The 22,038-nt window shown below is 35.9% G+C and overlaps 1 protein-coding gene and 1 pseudogene across 1 annotated transcript in view; one reads left to right on the forward strand and one right to left on the reverse strand.

The window, feature by feature from the left end:
- Positions 1–1,709, forward strand: part of LOC114027589 — a 7,071-nt pseudogene extending 5,362 nt beyond the window's left edge.
- A 9,315-nt stretch (positions 1,710–11,024) lies between these two features.
- CREBRF (CREB3 regulatory factor) overlaps positions 11,025–22,038 on the reverse strand; it is a 47,644-nt gene continuing 36,630 nt past the window's right edge. The window contains exons 6-9 of the mRNA XM_027841792.1: positions 21,169–21,358; positions 20,409–20,482; positions 18,360–18,482; positions 11,025–16,716 (exon numbers count right to left, since the gene is read on the reverse strand). Coding sequence (XP_027697593.1) covers positions 16,601–16,716; positions 18,360–18,482; positions 20,409–20,482; positions 21,169–21,358 — 503 coding nt within the window. The 3' untranslated portion in view covers positions 11,025–16,600. The remainder of the gene's footprint in view (positions 16,717–18,359; positions 18,483–20,408; positions 20,483–21,168; positions 21,359–22,038) is intronic.

Raw genomic sequence — 22,038 nt, forward strand, 5'->3', positions numbered from 1 at the left:
AAAGAAAGAAAGAAAGAAAGAAAGAAAGAAAGGAAGGAAAAAAAGAAAAAGAGGATCTGAAGAGTTGGGGCGGGGGAGGAGCCTGGAAGAATTTAACGAGGAGAGAGAACAGAAGGACCAGAGAACATTTGTAGAGGTTAGGAATAAATATGAGAATCTTCCTGAAAAAGGATGGCGGTGGAATCTCTGAGGGGGAAGTAACTGCTTCTCCTCCAAGAAATGATGATGTGCAACCACAAGAGCTATCAGATAAATATTATCTATTAAAGGTATCAATTCAATACAATGATCCAATATAGTTCTAAAGTATTCATAGTGAAAAATGCTATACAGTTCCCAAGAGAGAACTAATATATTCTGAGTGCAAATTGAAACATTTTTTCACTTTATTTATTTTTCTTGGGGTTTTTTTTATAACATAGCTAATAGGAAATATGTTTTGCATTACTTCATGTGTATAACTGATATTATATTGCTGGCCCTTTCAATGGGAGGAGGAGGGGCTGGAAGGAGGGGGAAAATTTGGAACTCAAAATTTTAAATGAGGAATGTTTAAAAATTAATAGGTTTTTTAAAGAGTTTCAGTAAAAGATGAGTAGTGGTAGTTGGTGACTCTCTGCTGAGGTGCATACTAAGGCAGCTACTCATTGATGTGATAATAGCAGAAGAGAGGTCTGATGTCTTTCTGACTAAGGTCTATCTGCATGTATCCAGGATGTGACAGGAAACTTCCCAAGATTTATCAGATCTAATGACTGTCACCTATTTCTAATGATTCATGTAAGCACAGATGACACTCCTTGAAAGAATATAGGAAGTATTGCTATGATTTATGAAGTATTGCTATGATTTATGAAGTCTTGGGCAATAAACTGAAGAATATGGGAACATGGTGGTTTCATCACTGCTGACAGGCAAGCCAACTTGCACAGGGAAGGAGTTAAATAAAGATATAGCTAAAGCCATGTTGTGTGATGACTAACTTTGATAGACTTGACTTTTCTCAGCAATGCAAGGATCTAAGACAATTCCAAAAGTCTCATGATGGAAAAGACTATCCACATCCAGAGAGGGAGCTATGGAGTTTGAATGCAGATCAAAGCATACTATTTTTTCTTTTTTTTTCTTGTTTTGTTTTGTTTCTTCTTTCTTGGGTTCCTCCTATTGGTTCTAATTCTTCTTTACAACATCACTAATGTGAAAATATGTTTAATAGGAATGTATACATAGAGCGTATATCAGATTGCACACCATCTTAGGGAGAGAGGCAGGGAAGGAGGGGGAGAAATTTTAAAACTCAAAAGCTTACGGAAGTGATTGTTGAAAACTAAAAATAAACAAATTAATTTTAAAAAATAAATAAAAATATAGCTAAGAGAGATTTCACAAGGTCCTGGGGAGAATCAGCTGCTGCCATCACTGACCAAAAAACAAACCCTTCAGCTGAGGATTTGGAAGATAAGAAAGGAGAATACATTAAACTCAAAGTCATTGGGCAGGACAGCAGTGATATTCACTTCAAGGTGAAAAGTGACAATACTTCTTAAAGAATCATACTGTCAAAGATGATTGGTAATCCAGTTAACTCATTCAGATTGCCCTTTGAAAGTCAGAGAATTGCTGATAACCATATTCCAAATGAGCTGGGCATGGAGGAAAATGTGATGGAAATTTATCAGGAACAGACTAGGGGTCATTCAGAAGTTTAAATCTTCTGGTTGTTGTTTTTTTTTCTTTTCTCTCAATCCTTTTTTTATTTTTAAACAATAGTCCTTTTGTAATGTGGTGTTTTGCACTAAATTGAAACTGGCCCTATTTCTAGGAGTACAACTTTCAAAGTCTGGTATGTTGAATTCTAGTGCTCATTATACAATACCATTTGTCCATTTGTTTTCACTGAACTGAACTCTTATGATCCAGCCCAGCCCCCTTCCTACTTCCCTCTCATTTTTTTTAACGTGTGTGTGCACATACATGCCACATTCACTAGGGCTGTGTATTGCAGTCTACCAGACTTTCATATTGACCCTGAAGGTCTCTGATGGGTCATTGCTTCACTGCTGAATTGTAACTTTCAATGGGCAATAGAAACTTTTCAGAGGACTGAACTGTGGAACAATGATACTTCCTTAATTAGAAGCTACTTTTTAACAAATCTGATGACCTGGGCCAGAAGAAGAAAATCAGACTGGAAACAGATATTAGATCATGGTACAGTCATGATTAATTCCAGAGATACTTCACTGAAGAGACAAACCATTTTAAGATTTTAAATCTTGTCAGAAGAATCTATAAAGGTTAGTAATTTCTAATAAGCAATTAATCAAGGTACTGATAAAGAAATGTATATAGCAGATAACTGATATCTTTTGGCTTTATTGTACTTTTCGGCCTGGGACATGAGTTTTAAATGGCCATTATCTGTACCAGCTTCATTAAAATATTTGTAAAAACTGAAAAAGAGATATAGCTAAAGCATTTATTTAGCACATGGTATGTGTCAGGCACTGTACTAAGCATTGAGAATACAAATATAAACAAAAAGAAAGTCCCTGCCCTCAAGTAGCTTACCTACTGATGGGGGAAGACAACGCATAAGATGGAACTGAAAGAGTGGGGAGAGAGGCAGAAGGTACCCATGTAGGGGCAAGATAGAAAAATCTAGAGAGGAATTAAATCAAGTTAAAGGTAAGCATAACTGGCAGGGTAACTACTCAAATGGAAGTTCTAACAAGGAAGCTGACTTCAAAAAAGAAAGGTAGATTTGGAAAGTTAAAAAGATGGTGTCTGAAAATGAACTTTGGATTTCTAGACCACCACTTTAAAATTTATAGGAATGATGTTCTCTTGATCAAAGATTGAGTACACCTAAATAAGCCTGAATAAGTAATTTTGCCTAGAGTCTTACAAATCTAATAAAAGAGCTTAAGAAGATATGAACGGGTAGGGAGAAATTCCCTATGTATATCTGCTAAGCTGGACACCATAAAGAACAGCAAAAATGTAGGATGAATAGCAATAAAGATGCCCAGAAATTCATAAAAGACAAAAAAGTTTTAAGAAGGAACCAACAATAAAATCCATGACCTCAGAGGTCTATATATAAATGCACAAAACTTAAGTAGCAGGGACAAAGGTGCAGTTTATCTGGTTAACTGATTTCTCTTCAACCTAGTTGATGTAATCACAGAAGACAAGGGGTGAAAAAGCAAAAAAAAAAAAAGTTAACATCTTAAAGTATCAAGAAGGCTTTATTACTTTCATTACAGGAAGAGAATTTCTCCAGATCAAACTGATGGAAGAGCCATTGGTTAGTCAAGGATCATTCACGCCTCTGGTGGCCTTTTAAAAAGTGAGATACAGTCTTCTATAATGAGAGAGATGAAGCAGGAGACAGCACTGAGGAGTGCAACCTCTGACAGTAAAGAAGAGAGCTGTGTAAAAAGATCCAAGCTCTTAAGAAGGAATAATTTCTTGTCTTTTTTGCCTCCCTTCTGTCCTTCAGTGAAAGCAGCCAGAGATGCCTTGTTCAGCAGAAAGTAGGCCCAGAGAGTATACAGTATATATGCAGAGTTGAAAGAGTTAACCCTGGCCATCAGGAGTTGATCAGTGGAGAGGTACAGAGAACAGAGGAATGGAGAAGAAACCCAACTGAGCAATCCACCAGGCAGAGATGTTACACTCAGGGAGAGCAGCAGAAGGGCACCATGAAAGAAGAAAGGAATAAAAGCTCTTCCATGCCATAGGTGTGAGTTGCACTTGGCCACATGTGTTTTTGCTACCTGTGTACCTCTCTGTGTGCATTTGTGGGAAAGTTTGCCCCAGGTTTATGGGGAAAATATTTTATAGCTTCTGTTCTTAGGATTCTATCTAAGTGGAGTTTCCTGTGCCCTCTAGCTGACTATTAAAAGGAAACTTTTCACTGATAGAGGCTCATAAGCTACAGTTTTAGAAGTGCCTTGAACCTGAGAATAGTTGCCCACTGTGGACTTAATCTTTGTGAATTGGGGAGAAAGGTAGCCCAGAAAGAATACTACAGCCCAGGAGGATGGAAGAATGAAATTCTGAAGGTTAAAAAAAACAGTTATGATAAAGAGGATATTTAGGGAACTGTTTAAACAAACCATTGTTAATGTATGAGGAATTTATCACTTAACATTTTTAAAAAGACACAAACAGAAGAAGGAAACAAGGGCAAGTCATGTGATGAATTAAAAAAAAAGTGGTATGGTACCGTAATACAGTGGAGTTACAAGTAATACATGCCTTTGGCTCTAAAGTTAGCACATAAAATCTAGTTGAAATTACTTGAAAATTCCTTAAACCACAAATCAAGCGTAGTACAATACTTTTAAAGAGTTATAGTTGAAAGAGTCTGGGGTATCTTTAAAAAAGAAAGAAGTCTATATATAAGAATGGATGGATCTGAGGTGGTTAAGCTATTGAAAAGAATGTGAATTTTATTTTTCATAAAATCTCTCTCCCCCCCTACTCTCTTGCTTTCTCCTCTCTCATAACTCTTTTCTCCTCTCTCTCTCTCTCTCTCTCTCTCTCTCTCCCTCTCTCTTTCCTAAAACAGGTATAGCTGAATTCACATAAAATCAGTGTGCATAAGACTTCATTGTAGTGTGTAGAATATTGAAAATGAGTTGAAGCTGGTAAGGAATATTGAAGGCAGAAAAAAAATTTTTTTAAGCAGTACTGGGGAAAAGAGGGCAAAGGAAGGACAGGGATGTTGCTAAAGGTTACTAGGACAAAGATAACAGACGGAGAGAGAGCAGACCTACTCAATTTCTATTTTACTTCAGATTTTTCTGCCAAGGAGAATAATCTTATGACTGGAAAGGACAGAATCAAATGAGGAACTGAAAGAGTAACCAAGTGACCCTAGATAAGTTTATTTCATCAGATTCAGAAAAACCATATCCCAGGATACTGAAAAAAACTTTTTAATATGATTGCTGAGCTACAGTCAGTGATGTCTGAAAGATCATGGAGGATAGGGAAGGTGCCAAATGACCAAAGAAGATCAAATGTCTCATTTTTCTTTTTTTTTTGTTTTGTTTTGTTTATTTTTTCCCATTTTTCAACGAAAGGAAAAGAGTGGATTCTGCCAAGTGTAGGCCAGTGAGCTTGATCTTTATTCCTGCCAGAATTCTATTATTCAAGAGATGGATAGTGAATTTTAGAAAAGGAAGCAGTGATCATAAAGAACTAGCATGGCTTCATTCAGAATAAGTCATTCCAAACTAACCTTATTTCCTTTTTGGATGGGATCTAGCCTGCTAAATCAGGGAAATGCTGTAAATATAGGGTCATAGACCTGGAGATTAAAGAGACCTTAGAGGACATTTAGTCCAACCCCTTATTTTACAGATGAGGAAATTGAGGTGCAGAGAGGTTGTGATTTGCTTGAGGTCACAAAGGTAGGAAGAAGAAGTAGGATTTGAACTCGGGTCTTCTGACTCCAAGTTCAATACTCTTTCCACTGTACAGCACTTTCCCTTGATTGATGTTTTGTCATATTTGCCAATTTACTAGGTGTGAGATGAAACTTCAGAGTTTTTTGATTTGCATTTATCTTATAAAAGATCTGGAGCAAACTTTTACTTGGTTAATAGTATGGTTAATAGTTATAATAACAGTAAATTTTCTTTTTGAGTGTTGTTTTTTCATATTTTTTAACCATTTATCAATTAGAAAGTGGCTTAGTCTTAGATATTTCTGTTGATTCCCTGTTGATTCTTGGATTTCAGATCTCTATCAGGGCTTTTTGATAGAAATATTTTCCCCCCAGTTTATGTTTTCCCTTCTTATCCTACTTGTCACTTCTGCAAGAGGGGACAGTTTTATGGAATCATAATTCTCTATTTTATCTGTCATGGTATCCCTTCTCCTTTGGTTAATTCCTGCTAGCCATAACTATGAAAGCTGATCTCTGCCTCTTCTATTTTTTTTAAATAATGTGACCTTTTGTATTTTACATAACTATCCTTTTGAGCTGATTGTAATATACTGTATAAGAAGGTGGTCTCTAAGCCTAATTTCTGGGAAATCACTTTCTAGTTCTCCAAGAAGTTCCTTTATCAAATGGATAATTCTCTAAGTTCTTTATGTTCTCCAGTTTATTGAATGCCAAGATAACTTCAATTCTTCAGCTACATTTTAGCAAAGCATTGGACTAAGTCTCTAATGCCATACTTGTAGACAAGACACAGAGATATGAGTTGGACCATAGTACAATTAAGGGACTTTGGAACTGGTTGAATCACATGACCTAAAGCTATCCCAAATAGTAATCATCAATGGCTTGGATATACATTCAGCAAACAAAACCAAAAGGGATAGCTAATGTATTAGGTAATATAAGCCAAAAAGATCCCAAAAGGCTAGCACAGTGTCAGCACAGTGTAGTTAACACAATGTTAACACAGTGGATTGAATCTAATAAGATAAAATCTAATAGGAATAAACATAAAGACTTACACTTGGGTTGAAAAAACCCAAAACAATAACCTAACTTCGTAAGTGCAAAATGAGAAGGTGTGGCCAGATAGTGATTTATCCAAAAATTATCTAATGGTTTTAGTGAACTGTAAGCTTTTACTGTACCTTAAGCTCAATGAGTCATGAGCGTGAATACAATCTTAAAATGCATTAAGAGACAGTGGAGAGACAGAGAGAATCAAGGACTAGGGAGATGATAGTCCTACTGTATTATGCCTTGGACAGTCCACCTCTAGAGTATTCAATGTTCAGTTCAGCATCACATTTCAGGAGGAACTTGATAAGTTGATAAGTCCAGATAAAGGCATCCAGAATGGTGAAGAAAGATCTCAACACTATGCTATCTGAGGATCACCTGAAGGAACTGTAGATTTTTAGCTTGGTAAATAGAATACTTAAATCAAAAATTCTTAATTTTTTGTGTGTCATGGACCCACAGTCTGGTGAAGTCTATGGATCCCTTCTCAGAATAATGTTTTTGAACACAGAAAATATATAGGATTGCAAAGGAAACCAATTATATTGAAATAGTTATCATATCGATATCTATATATCTATAGCTGTATTTTAAAGTTCATGAACACCAGGTTAAGAAACCCTGACTTAGAGGGAACAAGATAGCCATCTTAAAGTATTTGAAGGTCCAACTTTATGGAAGAGATGTTAGACTTTTCTGCCTGGCCCCAAAGAACAGAACTAAGAGTCAATTCATATAAGCTGCAGAAACAAATTTCTGTTTGATGTTAGGAAATATTTTTTAACACCTAAAGCTATGTCAGAGGGGACTGGGCTACCGCAGGAGGCAATGAGGAGATCTCCTTCATCAGGAGCATTAAGTAAAAAAGGAGATGACTTGTTGAACAGGTTCTAGAGAGAACTCTTGCCGATCTTTCTGAGAACCTATAACTAGATCTTTAATGCTCCTTCAGACTCTAATATCTATGGTTGTTATATTTGCTGCCCAAACAGCTATAACATAGGAACTGACAAAGGGATCTTGTTTCTCCTCTTCCACCCACAATCACCCAATCTAATTAATATAACTAATATGCCATTATATGTAAACTTTGTAGGTGCAGACACTGCATCTTGTTTGTGGTTTGTACACGTCACTTGTTCTATGATGAATGGATGAATGCTCAGTTATGCCTGGGACTACCTGTAGTTGAATCATAGATCTTCAGAACTAGAAGGAACTTCAGACTATGGAGAATCCAACTTCCAGTGGAGGTAGTGGGCTCAAAACTTGGTTCTACCAATTTCTGTCTGTGTGATCTTGGCAATCTGAAATAGGATGAGGATTGGTTATATTTAAAGTGAGTCACTTCTAACCCTAAATCGCATGATCCCTCATTTTACAGAAGAAGAAACTGAAGCTTCTAGAGAGGTTTAGTTACTTGCTCATGGTCACAAAGATAATTAACGTCATCTTGGGAACTTTAGCACAGACCCCTGAATCCAAGTCCAGTGCATTTTCTACCATATCATTACTGATGCTTTTAAGTGGGCCCTGAGCTGTTACTTTAAAAAACACCACCACCACTTGACTACATTATCTCCAAGGACCCTTTCTCCTCTAAAATTCTGGGGTTTTTTAATAGAAATCCTTTACAATTCAGGTACGCCAGGCAAACATTTCCTCCTTTCTGATTGAGCTCAACAGACATTTATTAGAATGGATGACTGGCTTGTTAATGTTTTGTTATTGTTACTTCTTCTTTGTTTTTATGTACATTTGTAAATTCTGGATTTTTTAAATTTTGGAGATAATTATTTTTAAGTAAGGAAATACTTGGAAATTTTCTTGTATTCACAATTTTGATTATCTTTGTAATAAAGGTTAAAATATAATAAAAAAAGAAAAAAAGAAAAAACAACACTTTTATAGGAAAGAGGTACTTTATGCTAAGAAATTCTAATAACATTTAGTAATTATTACAAATGTCCGTAGAAGAAAAGAGAAGGAAGCTAGTACATTTCTCTTCATAGAGATAGTGCCCCAGAAATCTCTTTATGTTATGTTTATATTCCCTTTCAAATGAGATTTCAGAAAAGGAAAACTTAAATGTTCACACAGAACTATTTCATCCTTGCACTGCTCAGAAGACCATGGTTCAAGTCTCTGAACTGCCACTTACTCTCTGGCCTGGGTCAACTCCCTTAATTCTCCTAAGGATCTCATTTTCTCTTCTGTAACATATGGGCTTGAACTAGGTCAAGAATTCTTCACATGGGGTCCATGGACTTATTTTTTTTAAATGTTTTGAAAACGATTTCAATATGATTGGTTTCTCTTGAAAGCAATAAAAAAAAAAATTCCAAGAAGGGGTCCAGAGGCTTCATAGGACTGCCAGAGGGGTCCATCTGATACAAAAAAAAAAAAATTAAGAACTCCTGGACTAGATGATAGTCCCTTCCAGATATTACCTGAAAAACCTGCAATCTGTCCCTCTCTAGATTTACCAAGTTACTCTAAAGTCATTCATTTTGAACTGTCATTAGTCCTACCTCCAGTACCCAGATTCTGACTCCATCCTTTACCAGAAACTGTTCCCTGGTTTGGTCATTTCTAGAGCTTTCTTCCTGAGAACAAATGCCTTTTATTTATAACTTTTGTAGTTACCAGTTTTCTATGTAAAATCCATTAGCTGTTATCAACAAAGTCCTGCCTTAATCAATTGCTCTGAAGAATATGGTATTTCCCAAACTCAGTTAGTCTTTTTTTAACCCTCATCTCTGGCTGGTAAACAGTGAATTACAAATGAAAAGTACAGTTACATACTGTAGTACGTTAGAAGCAAATGGAAGCAACAATAGCCCTCTAAGAGGGTGTTGCATGCAGTAGATATATATTATTGGAATCTACAGCTCTGGTGTCCCTGAATCCTAAAACCTAAAACAGTATCTGGCACTTAGAAAGTGCTTAATAAATACTTGTTGACAGGTTTTGTTGACTAAAGCCCCTAAAAGGTTGAAGCCATTATGCACATTTCTATTTGCAGTATTCCTATGAAGTTCAGTCCTGGCATAGCTCCAGGCTACATCCACTATGCTTCCTGAATTTCTGGTGCTGCCCAGGCCAAAATCAAACCCTCCTCCTTCAGGCCTGAGGAATCCAAGAAATTAAGTGATTAAGATTTCTTGCTAAGGGTCCGGGGGTGCAAGGAACACAAAGCCCACAAGCATCTCAGGAATTAATAGTGTTCAAGTGTGATGCCCCTCAATTTTAGAATACACAATAATATATACTCTGTGACTGTAGTTTCCTTTCAAGTGCCATGATATGAAAAAGGAACATTTATGCCTGTTCACAGAAACCAGACTGGCAACTTAGAGAAAAACAAATTTAAAAAAAAAACAACAAAACAATACTTAAATCACAAGGGCAACCAGAATGGTAAGGGGATTAGAAGCCATGTTACACAATGATCAGTTGAAGGAACTGGGGATGGTTGACCTACAGAAGACAAAACTTAGGGTAGGATGGGAAGGGAGAGAATGAGAGCCATCTCCACCTATCAGAAGGAAGGGTTATTAAGTAAAGGGGGATTACACGGGTTCTGCTTGGCCCCATAGAGAAGAACCAGGCAACTTGTAGAGACAGATTTCATCTGAACAGAAGGAAAAACTTCCTGATAATCAGAGCTGTATAAAAATAAAATGCACCCTAGGTAGAAAGCAGGGACCCTCAAGGTCCCTACCGTTGGATTTCTTCAGAAGCTGAATAACCCTCGTCAGGTCAGTTGTAAAGGATATTCCTACTCAGATAAAACTGAGCCTAGATGACTACCGAGGTCCCTCTTCAATGTTGATTCTGTGAGTCCTAAAAAGAATGTAAAAGCTAACCTGAAGATTCATGGAAGAAAAATTAAGTACGCTGCATTGTATTATAAATCAGGACAAAATTGTTCTACATTTTTAAATTGCCCATGTGTATACATATGTATGTATACATATATCCTTGTGTATACATAATAGAGACACATATATACATATGTGTGTATATGTACAGATGTGTATTATATATTCTAGATTCTATCTCCTTATGCTAATTTTCTAATTGAAGGTTGAAGAAGTCAGACATTGCCAAGAGAGGAGAACAGTGCTCAATACTAAGGTTCCTGCACCAAAGTCCTTTTTCAGTACCTTACTGTAACATGAAGGTGAGCCTTGGTTTTTGAGGCTATAGCAACAAACTGTAAACTCTGGGGCAGAATCTACCAGTCTGGAAAAGTTTCAGGTATGGACCTAGCAGACGACTGTTTACTACCTGAAGATCAGTCCAGCTAAGTCTGGAGAAGCTCATTATTAGAGGTCTGACCCAAGTGGTGAATATTTTGGTCATACTAACCCATGAAAGTGTTTAATCTTGAGGTCCACTTTACTTTGTACATAATTACAAAAACCAATTATATTTATATAATTTATCTTAGAGATGTGTCAGTTAGTAAATAGTAGCAAAGTAGCATGGAAGGGCAGGGAGAGGTGAAAAGGGAAGGAAACACACACGAGGCAAACTCAGTTCAAAACCTTTTCTTTCCATCTTTTTTATTTTAAATTACAAAGGACGTTGCATACACTGACGAGTCTGTATCTGACTGGAAGTGCAGAGGGGCTGGAAAGTGACAGTAAACAAAGTCAAAATTTGGTTGTGTCTTTTTTCTCTTAAAAGAAAAAAAAACACACAACTATTAACCAACATTTAAATAGAGTAACTTTTAAAACAGCTCATGCGTTAACAAGGTAAAATTCTTTCTAAACAAGAGAGACAAGACTGATTCCAATAAAAAGTTTCTTAGCTCCAGTTGGAAAAGAACTACAGAATATTTGACAGCATTACAAACAGGACTCCAAGCAACTATGCAAAAGAGATGGCCACAGTGTATGAACAAATGCTCGGAATTCTTGACCTTCCCCCCTCCTCCCCTCTATGCCTTTAGATTCTGTCAGCATTCAAGTTTACTGTTGACCACAAATCCTAACCTACAGGACAACTCTCTTATAGTGGGAGCCACCATCCTAGGGAAGAAGAATCAGAAAGCAGGCAGTGGAATACAGTGCCATAAGAATGTTTCCAAAAGCTGATAAGGTAACACACACATATATACACATCTATGCTTTTTGGTTCTTCGAAAAACAGTGGTTAGAGAAAGGAGGGACCAGATGAGATCATCAGTCACACCACCACCCAACCCAGAAGTCATTCCTCCTGTGTGCTTTACACTGTTACACTGTTATGGAAGAGGCAAACCCAGTTTACCCAAACTTGGCACATCAAGATACTCAACTTGAACATTCTCCGTTGGTCACCAATACTCTGACCCTACAATACCAATTAGAAATAGTTTTAAAGAGGTACTTGTCCTTCAACAAAAGTGGAAATTTGGCATGATAATTCAATTTATAATTCATAAATCTTTCTGTAATTCTAGTCAGTTTGAGCAATGGGACTGTTTCAACACAATCACCCTTTGCTCTATGGAAGCCTGTGACATTCAGTAGTACATTTTCGCCATCTTTATCCCATACTTTTTTTCCCTTCCAAATGAAAAACATTCCTGTAGTTGACATTCATAGTTACATATCATTACATATTTAAGATATTAAAAAAGGATGGAGTCTTCTCAAAATCATAATGCCCTTAGTAAGATTACAAAGAATCCACAATTGTTGTGGCACTGTGTTTGAAACTATTTGCCATGATCCTCGGGAAGAACTAAAGTAGCAAACTGCATTTCTGTGCAAAATTATGAAAATGGCCTCAGTTCCCCATGAAACAGTATTTTTTTTTGACAAAAACTCTATTAAGAGGATAACTGAAACCATTTCCTTTAACACTGAAGGCATAATTCAATTAATTCTCAAAATTCAAGTTTCAAGACTAGAGTGATACTAACATTTGTGTTACATAATTAGGCAATGCTTCAACAGAACTTGAGGAAGACTATTAACAAGAATGGGAACATAATATTACTTTGTTAGTTCCTGCTGAAGGCCACTTGAATTCATTTCAGAAAGTTAACTCAAAGCAGCTAAATTCTCCTTGTTAAAAAGATTTATGGAATAAAGAAAAGCACATCCATCTTGCCATTTTGGTGAATAAACTAACAGCTTTATTAATGAAGGCAAACATCAGATAATTGTATGAATATTATATATATATATATATAAAAAGAAATCCAAACTGACAGCATTGTATTTCAAAAGTACTATACTTCTGTTTCTTTGAAAGAGACTTGTCATCTGTTTTAGAAACAAACAGAAACTGGTACTCTTCTCCTAAAAAAATTTGTGGAAAAATGAAAGTAAGTAAATTTCAAGCTGATGAGTTGAACATACCTTTCTTTAAATGCAGACTATTTGCTAATAAGCAAAAAAAGTCAAGCATCAGAAAGAAGTTGTATGATAAATTCATGAAAGTCAGAGAAAAAGGACGTAGTGGAATTATTGTTAACCCTCTCCCCTCATACTCAAAAGACCATTCAAAATTGGTCTTCCATACAAATATAAAATAACTACAAAGAGAGAGGGGAATTTGAAACCAGACCCATCTGAAATCCTTCATGATGCTTTTTTATTATAGTTCTGATTCTCTTTCCAAAAAGGTCGAAGAGTTAAAAGACTTAGGGAGTGGAAGGGGATGAAGACATTTAGTTCTAAAGGTACAAGTAAGGCACAATATAAAGCCACATCATAATCTGTCATGAAGGATATAGGAAAGGACAAGAATCATACATGGTACGGTAGAACAAGCAATCATATCGATTGAAAAAGTGTGGCACCCAATTCAAAACTTTGACAAGATCTTAACAAGAGCAGTTGGACAGCATGCTTTAATATGGAAACAAACTCTATAAAGAATCCAGTGTATCTGAAACAAGGAAGGTTTTTTTTTCTTTAAATCATAGTAGTACTAGAATCGAAGTGTATAAATTGCTTTTGAATGATGGGATTATTTGAAGTGAATATTCACAATGCCTCCACTTAAAATAAAATCCAGGACTTCATTATGATCTGCATACCATGTATGAACACTGAAAACCTTTAGAGAGCTCTTCTCTAATGATCTTCATCCAAAAATACATGCCACAATTTCCAAAAACAGAACATGTACAGTTGTTGGGGGTTTTTGTTAACCCTTATAAGATTTGTTTGTGTGATAAGTATACACTAAATGTATATATTTTAATGACAATAGAGGAAGCAGATTATTACTGGCATTAAAGTACGACCATTTCTAGACGGTTTTAAATGCCACAGAGTCCCCTGGTTAAAATGTAAAGCTGCACAGCTTGCCTATGTCATCTTTACGGTAAAGTTAAAACAACGGAAGGATTTAACTTTACTCTACATTTTACTGCCAGGTTTTATTTAGATCAAGTATCGCTGCAGCATTCTGACCAGCCCAGATTTAGCAGCAAATGGCAGGAATCATATAAAACGCAATCTTTTTTTTTTTTAACAAAGTGCTTTTCTAAGATATACATACATATATAAATAGGTACAAAATAAAGTGTCAACATTAAAAAGCTCAACTATTTAAAAGCTTTTAACTATTTAACTTAAGTTGTACATATAAAACACTGAAATGAGAGAGTAGGGTAATCCGTTACATGGATTTGAATTTTTTTCTTTTTTCTTTTTTCTTTTGAAATGTGAGACCAAAATCATATTCTGGTTTGTAGACAGGAAAAAAAATGATCAAAATGGAGCCGCTAAAATGGGTCATTTTATAAATCAGTTGTATCTCTATCATGAAAGTGATCTTCACCTGATTGTAAAACTGTGGTGTTGGCAATACTTTTAAATTTACCAGGCACATTCTCTTTATCTTTCCCAAGTTACAGATTTGTACTTTGTCTTCCTTCCCCCACCAAAAAAGAACTAACAAAATTTTCAGGACCATTTCTTGTTTGTTTTGTAATCTGTTTACTCTAGAGTGTGCTCATCAAGGATGTTTCTATCAAATGTATAGGGAAAACATGTGCATCACAGTTTTAGTGCAAGTGTTGATGAATTCCTCCCTTGGAGTTTCTACAAAATTTCATGATACTGTGCATGCCCTATAGGAACAAGATACAATATGTTCACATGTTACTGGGTGTTTCAGACTCAAACCTCTAAAGCTTAAAAAATGCAAATTTAAAAAAATTTGTTTCAGTAAAGAAAAGAAAACACACTGTACAAATAAATTGTACTACAGAATAAATTCTCCAAGGGGGAAATAGGAGGTCTATATGACTTTCAAATGTACAGTCCCAGAACCTAAGTTTGAACCTTTTGGTACTTTTATTCTGATTGAGCAGGCTGTTTAATGTGGTTCTGTTTTTTTGTCACCACCACCATCACCTCCAATAATAGGTCAAACAAAATTTGAGAGTGAATATTAAGAGGAAGGAAAAAAAGGGATAGCCCGGGGGAAGGTCCACAAATCCAGAGAATGATGCTGCCTTGACATAAGGAATTTCTCATACCTCTTAGGTAAAGCTTTAACACAGTTTAAACACTGACTAGTGAAACTGACTTTTATATGAGCAAAAGAGCACCTAAAAACTAAATGTGTTAATATCTGTCAATCATAGAAACTAGAATTAACAAGAATAAGTCACATGTAAGTTTGAAGAAGCTAGTTTGGAAATACCTGTACAAAAATATAAAAATCTATAAATTTTTTTTGTTTTAAGCTTGTGTTGATCCTTGGAAATATTACATGCACAATAATACATCAATTGGAAAAGTGGCAACTAAAGAATTAGATATTTGTAGCTTTTTCTTTCTTTACATATATATACACAGTACAATAAAAATAATCTGTATTTTGGTTGTTTGGTGGAAGTATACTACAACAAGCTAAATAAACTTTTTAAATCCTCAAAATCGAAAACTATTTTACCAATAGCTTACTAAAATGCAAATATATTAAAATTTCCTACAATAAGTGCAGAAAAAAAGATTTACAAACTCCTAAATGGCCACCAACTTATCTACTATGGAAGCGAACTAGAGGAACAGCAAAATAATATTTGTATGTATGAATGCTCCTTCTGTAGATAATTGGACCCAAACAGAAATAAAATTCACAGTTCAGTAAGATCCCTAACCCTGACCTTTTGATTTTTTTTCTTTTTTTTTTCCTTTTTTTTTTCATACATTCAGTACAGTATCATGTAAGCTGTGCAAAACTTTACTTAGACTGGCAGTTCGCCATATCAGTTGCATTTGTCTTTGGTACAAAAAATAAAACAATCGCATTAATGTGCAAGTATTTGTCTTCTTCCGGCCAAGTACCGAAATTGAGTTTTCTAGAGCCATCTTTTTTTTTTTTATACAATACACAGACTCTGTGGCATATATCTACATTTCAACATAGTCCTATATACATTCAAAAAAATTTTAAGAGTTGGAACAAAAACATTTAAACCCCATAATTTTACCATCTATACATCTTGTTTTTCCTCATTAGGGTTATCATACAAAACATTACCAGTTTATAGCTACAGTTTTCCCCCAAATACAAGGCACAAAGAATATGCTTTTTTTCTTGCACGGACATATATATATCATATTGAGCTCTGAAAATTAAAGTCTAATATGGCACACCAGCATGAGTGCTATGTGTGCTATGTACAAGTGAGATTAATGGTTGTGGGAAAAAAATTAGAACACAAAGCAATAATTCTAAAAACAATCTAAACTGACAATTTAAAAAAATGCTTCCTCTTAATTTTGTGTTGTATTCAGAGCATAAACCTGCCAGAACATTTGGCATTTGCTAACATTTTCACTTGCAGAAACAAGTTTGACTTCTATAGATTTTGCACCCTGGTCCTAAACAGCCACTTATAAACATATAAGTTTCCAAACTGATGCCAGAAGCAGTTTTAACTAGGGTTTATGCTCTGAAAAATGCTATAATCAAGTATTTTGGATCATGCTTCACTTATACTACTTAGTTATTAAAACAATGTAACCTAATTGTAAATGTTTACATAATGCTAAACTGACATGCAGAACAGAATGAAATTTTACAATGAAGAACCTGACAGAACACAGACATAATTCTGACTGGAGAGCAGTGGTCATATGAGGCCAATTACACTTTGGATGTTGGTATTCTTAGTCCTACTAGACCCCCGGTGGGGTTGCCTTCTGCAGTCTTCTCTAACACTTGGTTAACAAATTCTGAGGTTTGTCCAGCAACTGGTAGACCTGAAGAAGGAAAAGAACAGCTACATTCAGATGCCCACTACCTGTGTGACTTTCAAGGAACTCACTTTGCCTTCCTGGGCGTCAGGTTCCTCACTTTTAAAATAAGGGGGTCCTCTCTAAGTCTAGAGGCTGTGATCCTAAAAACTGGGAAGGTAAAGGTAAGGAATTTACAGTTTAGTTCAGAGCTAGGGAACCTCTAGGACAATCACACTTGGCCCCTTGGTTTGATTCTGCCCCAAGACGATACTTCTCTAATCACTTCTGTTCCTACAGGCCAGAGAACAATTGCTCTCAACCCCAGGTGGATATCTACTTATTTCATTTGGAATGGAATCTAATGTTTTATGGATTATAACAGGTGAAAGCTGAGAATAATGGTTATTCAGTCATATGGCAGAATTTTAAAGAAAGTTGTTATGATTATTGAATGTTTTATTGTTCTTTTAAAAAGCAGTTGAGTTTATTGTTTCTACTCCTCTAAAAAAGGAAAACTTTGGGGCACGGTGAATAGAGCACTGGTCCTGGAGTCAGGAGGACCTGATTTCAAATCCAACCTCAGACACTTGACACTAGCTCTATGACACTGGGCAAGTCACTTAACTCTGATTGCCTCACCCAAAAAAAACAAACAAAAAAATAAATAAGACAAAACATTAAGTAGCTTTTTGAATGTAGCCCTTCAATGACTTTTTTCTAAGGGTTAGTGGTATTTGATAGAAACTGACTTTTGTCCTTAACTCTGGTCTAGCCCTAGGATTAATATAATTTAGGTATGACATTAGTTCCAGCTGGCACTATGTGCTACAAGATGTGAATCTTTCAGGTCATTCTGACCTTTCTTATGAATTTAGAACTATTTTGCATCATAATTATTTCTATGCCTGTCTCATTCCCCCTGTTAGATTAGAAATTTCTTGGGGATAGGAACCAGGTTTTTACCCCATCCCTATAGTAGATACTCAATTCACGTTTGCTGAATTTAGGGGTTGAGAAGTTGAGAATTGTTTGCCCTAATATTAAGGATCCATGACCACTAACTGCTTTTATTGGTCCTGTCTTTTCCCTTTCTATAAGGTTATAAGTTGTTACTTCTCACTGCTCTCTGTTGGTGTGTCTGCCTCTTTTGGCACCCCATCCTGCCCTATTTATTTAACTATTTCTAATCTGTTGTGACCTAGGAACCCAGATGACTAACCGTGTTAAAACTATACAAAAGCTGTACAAAAAAGGAGAATACTAAACAAGTTAATAAGCCCTGAAGGTAGATCTCTTCTAATGGAGTAAGGTGTATGGATTTTCAGGCAGTTATTTCAGCCACTCATGTCTCTTTTACTTCTAAAAGCTGAATAATTTTATGATTCTGTCTTCCCAGCTATGTTCCAGATAGCTGAAGTTACCTAAGTATAATCTCTAGATAAGAAGTTATAGGGAAACTCTAATGATAAAAGTCAAAATCACATTAAAAAAACAAACAAATGTGGTAAGATAGTTTTGCCTTTAGTAAATTTAATTAGCATTTGTAAAGTTAATTATAATTTGTTCGATACACAATATCTGTACAAAAACAAGAGCTTTTTTCCCTTTTAGTATCATACCACAAACTGCATTCTTTTATTTGAAGATATGTCTTGAATTATCCTTACCAAGAGTATCTTTAATAAGTATGTCAAGCTTTTGTCCCATGTTGGGTCCTCTATCCTCTCTTGGATTCTGTACTCGATTTACAATCTCTTGCTTGATAGAGTTGATTACAAATAGCAAGTTATCTGCAAAACAGGAAGCATATATAGAACACATTACCTAAAAAGAAAAGTATTTGAGGTGGAATTTATAACAATTTAGAGGTATGAAAAACACTACTTAAAAAAAGCTTTTTTTTTTCCAAAATAAACTACTTTTAAAATGTGTTAGTGGTCTGGTACCACTGAATCTTGCTATAGCTCTGGAAGGTCTAAAATCTTTTTAGGTCTCTTGAGTTGGACTGAATAACCTTAGATGGTAGAGGAATAGGCTGAAATTTCTGGTGGGGTTTGGCTTCTGTCTTGGTTGGATGCTGAGAATGTCCTAGATCCCTCTGGTCCATGATTATGGCAAAAACCATGTACAGATATATCAAAAATAAAGACCAAAATACTTCCCCATCAGGGAAAAATAAATAGCAGAGTTATAAGTCATCTTCTATTCATGTTTCTGACAAGCTACTCATTTATCTGTTTTTGACAAATTATATTACAATATCACAGAGCTGAAAAGGACCTTCAGTCCAATCTGTACCTGAAGAGAAACCTCCACTACAACATCCCAAAAAGTAGTCATCTACTAGTAGTCACTCTGTTTGAAGATGGCAATGAAGAATAACTCACTATCTCCCAAAATAGCTGATTCTGCCTTTAGGCAACTCAGGTATGAAGTTTTTCCTCACATCAAACTACCTTACTGAGGTTTCCTCCTTGTTCTGTTTCCTGGGGCTAAACAGAACAAGTCTAATCTCTCAGCAAATACTTGAAGACAGCCATCCATGTTTCCCTTAAGTCTTCTTTTTTTCTAGGCTCAACAGCTATATTTCCTTCAACTGATCTTTGAATGCCATGATTCCCAGCTGCCTTACTACCATGGTTGCTCTCCCTTGGATGTGTTTTAGTTTGTGAATATTCTATTGCAAATATGGCAGTTTGAACCAAATTTAAAATCTTGATGTGGTCAGATCAGATCAGAGTTCAACAGAATTATAACCTTTTCTAAAAACCAAGCCTTTCTTTATATACAAGCCTAAAATTGAGTTCACTTTTTATATTGCCACATTAAACTGTTGGTTCATATTGTGTTTGCAATGCAGTAAAACCTCCAGATTTTTTTAAACTATTGTCTAGTTCAAAACGTCTCCCCCACCACCTATGTCAGTAGGGAACTGACTTCAGTTTTAACACTTTTAAAGGGAAATGGATGACCAAAGTATAAACTAACCTTTGGAACCGAATAATTCGCAAGTTTAGCTTATTTTTCTTACCCAGAATAACACCTACGTGGGATTTTCATGGAAGTCACAACCTATCCATGAGACATTTAGTCACACATGGAAAAGACTACATTTAGAAGCAGATAAGCAAGACAAGCACCTGTGCTTAGTACACCAGACTATAGGAGCTCTGGCTAGGTACACAGATCACAGGCTAACTCTCTACTCAGTAGCTAAAACAAACAGTATTTCTAGTATGTCTTCACCATACAACTGGCTAGACTAACCAATGTAGCACATGTTGCGTTATGTTTTTCATGTTTGTTTTTAAATTAAAGGAAAGTGAAAGTTTACATCAATGGTTCACTCAACAAAAATTATGTGAGTGATTTTCAAGAATGAATCACACATGCAAACCATGCATCAAATTTGTAAAGAGAGATTATGAATGAAATTCTTAAAAATAAGTTTTCACAAGACGAATAAAAGAATAAGGGCAACATTTGGCATGGTGTAGGACCAGCTAGACCAGATATACATATAAGTATTTATACATTCCAAAGAGTCAGTGAGCAGATAGGGGAGAAAGTACAACAGCTTGGTGAGTTGGTGGATAAACAGGCAGGTGGCATAAGGTAGAGGCTGGGCAAGAGAGAGGATGATAAGAGTGGGTAAGTGGGAAAGGGAGTAGTTAAAGTAATTCTGTAGAATGCTAGTAAATTTCTTAAAACATTACCATATTCTGTATTAAGACCCCATAATTTCACTTTATTAGCTTCATATTGAGCTTTTTTCTTTAGTCTGCAAGCCCTATAAAGGAAAAAGTAGTTAGTTAACTTTTGTTTGCTTTTTAATCAGTTTTCAGAATATATTCAGAATGTTCCTTAAACTCTCCCGTCAGAAACTTTCTAAAGGGAATAAAAACTAATGTCCTCTGTTGTTTATGGGACCAAAAGGCTAATATCTAGGAAAATTGTTACTAACAAAAAGTATAACCCCACACCATAACTATAACTAGGGCAGCTTGGTCAGTGCTTTAAGCCAGGGCAAACATTTCTGACAGCATGGTCCCAGGGTCCATATCCTCCCTTGCCTGCCTCACCTTTGGCTTCAGCCCAGGGGTACTTCCCACGCAAATATAGACACACCCTAAGCTTGCTGCCCCCCCCACTTGCTCCCAATGCAAAATTTGCTAGTTATGGTGTTGACATACACAAACTTGTTTACAATTCAAATAGATTCTGATTCTTCAAGGGTGCTAGACTAAAAACTACAATCTAATTTTCCAGTACTGTATAAAAATTGAACAACCTAGTATGTAACCAACTTCTCCCATTAAAAAGAAAAATTCCACACTGACCTTAAAATGTTTCCAAAGGGTAGAAAGCATAGCATTTTTCTACATAGTTTGAAGATGTTTCTTCTGTACAGCTCACTAAAAGAATAATCCTAGTTCAGAGAATTCATTTACAGAGGTAGAAATCATCAAAACTTACCTGGAAGCTAGCTTGTTCTTTTCTTTCCTTGACCTGGGTCTGGCAGTTAAGGGAAGTTCACTGACTGGTGTCAGATCACTAATCACCTTATTCAGTTTCCTCAGTTCATTGCCAATCTGAAGCAGTTTTTTGGGATTTGGAGTCAGGTCCTCAACATCAGTTCTCCGTGACTTCTTTACTGCATATTTTCCTATTAAGAAAAGAGAAAGAAAAAACACTCTGCTGCCCTTAAACAAATCATTTAAACAGAAGAGGATACATTTTCACAAAGTTGCTATTCTGAAGCCTGATTTTTTACTAAGGATTAAAAAGTATGATGTGTAAATAAGGGTTAGTCATTCAAACTGAGGGCATCTACTCATCCTAGAAGTGCTAGAAAATGGCAGGCATATTTCCCTTCATGCAATGAATAAAGAGAGAAGCTACATCCTGGCCCTCCCCATAGAGATCCCTGCCTCCTGCTCTCTTCTTTACTCCCAGCCCCATCTCTAAGTGCTATTTAACTACATATGGCTGCACTAGGATTATGAACTCAACAACTTGCCATTCCACTCTTTTCCCCCCACTTTAACTATATTATAAGTGAAAAGTATACCTACTGATCACATCTCTTCCCCAACCCCTAACCTCTATTGCTATTTGCAATGTAGTTATCTTTGTTATCACTTCACCATTCTTAGATCCCAGGATTGGAATGAGAAGAAGAAAGGGAATGTGAAGGAGATAGTACTGCCCCAGGGCGTCCACTTGTGAGTAGAAATTGGATGTAGTGCTGCTACACCCATTCTATTCCCCCTTCTGTAGCTTGTTCAAAAATCTGGATTCACCAAAGGAGCATTACAGTTTAACATCTATACTCGAGATAGCGCT

Source organism: Vombatus ursinus, unplaced genomic scaffold (assembly GCF_900497805.2).
Source record: "Vombatus ursinus unplaced genomic scaffold, bare-nosed wombat genome assembly UNPS02014863.1, whole genome shotgun sequence".
NCBI classification, from domain to species: Eukaryota; Metazoa; Chordata; class Mammalia; order Diprotodontia; family Vombatidae; genus Vombatus; species Vombatus ursinus.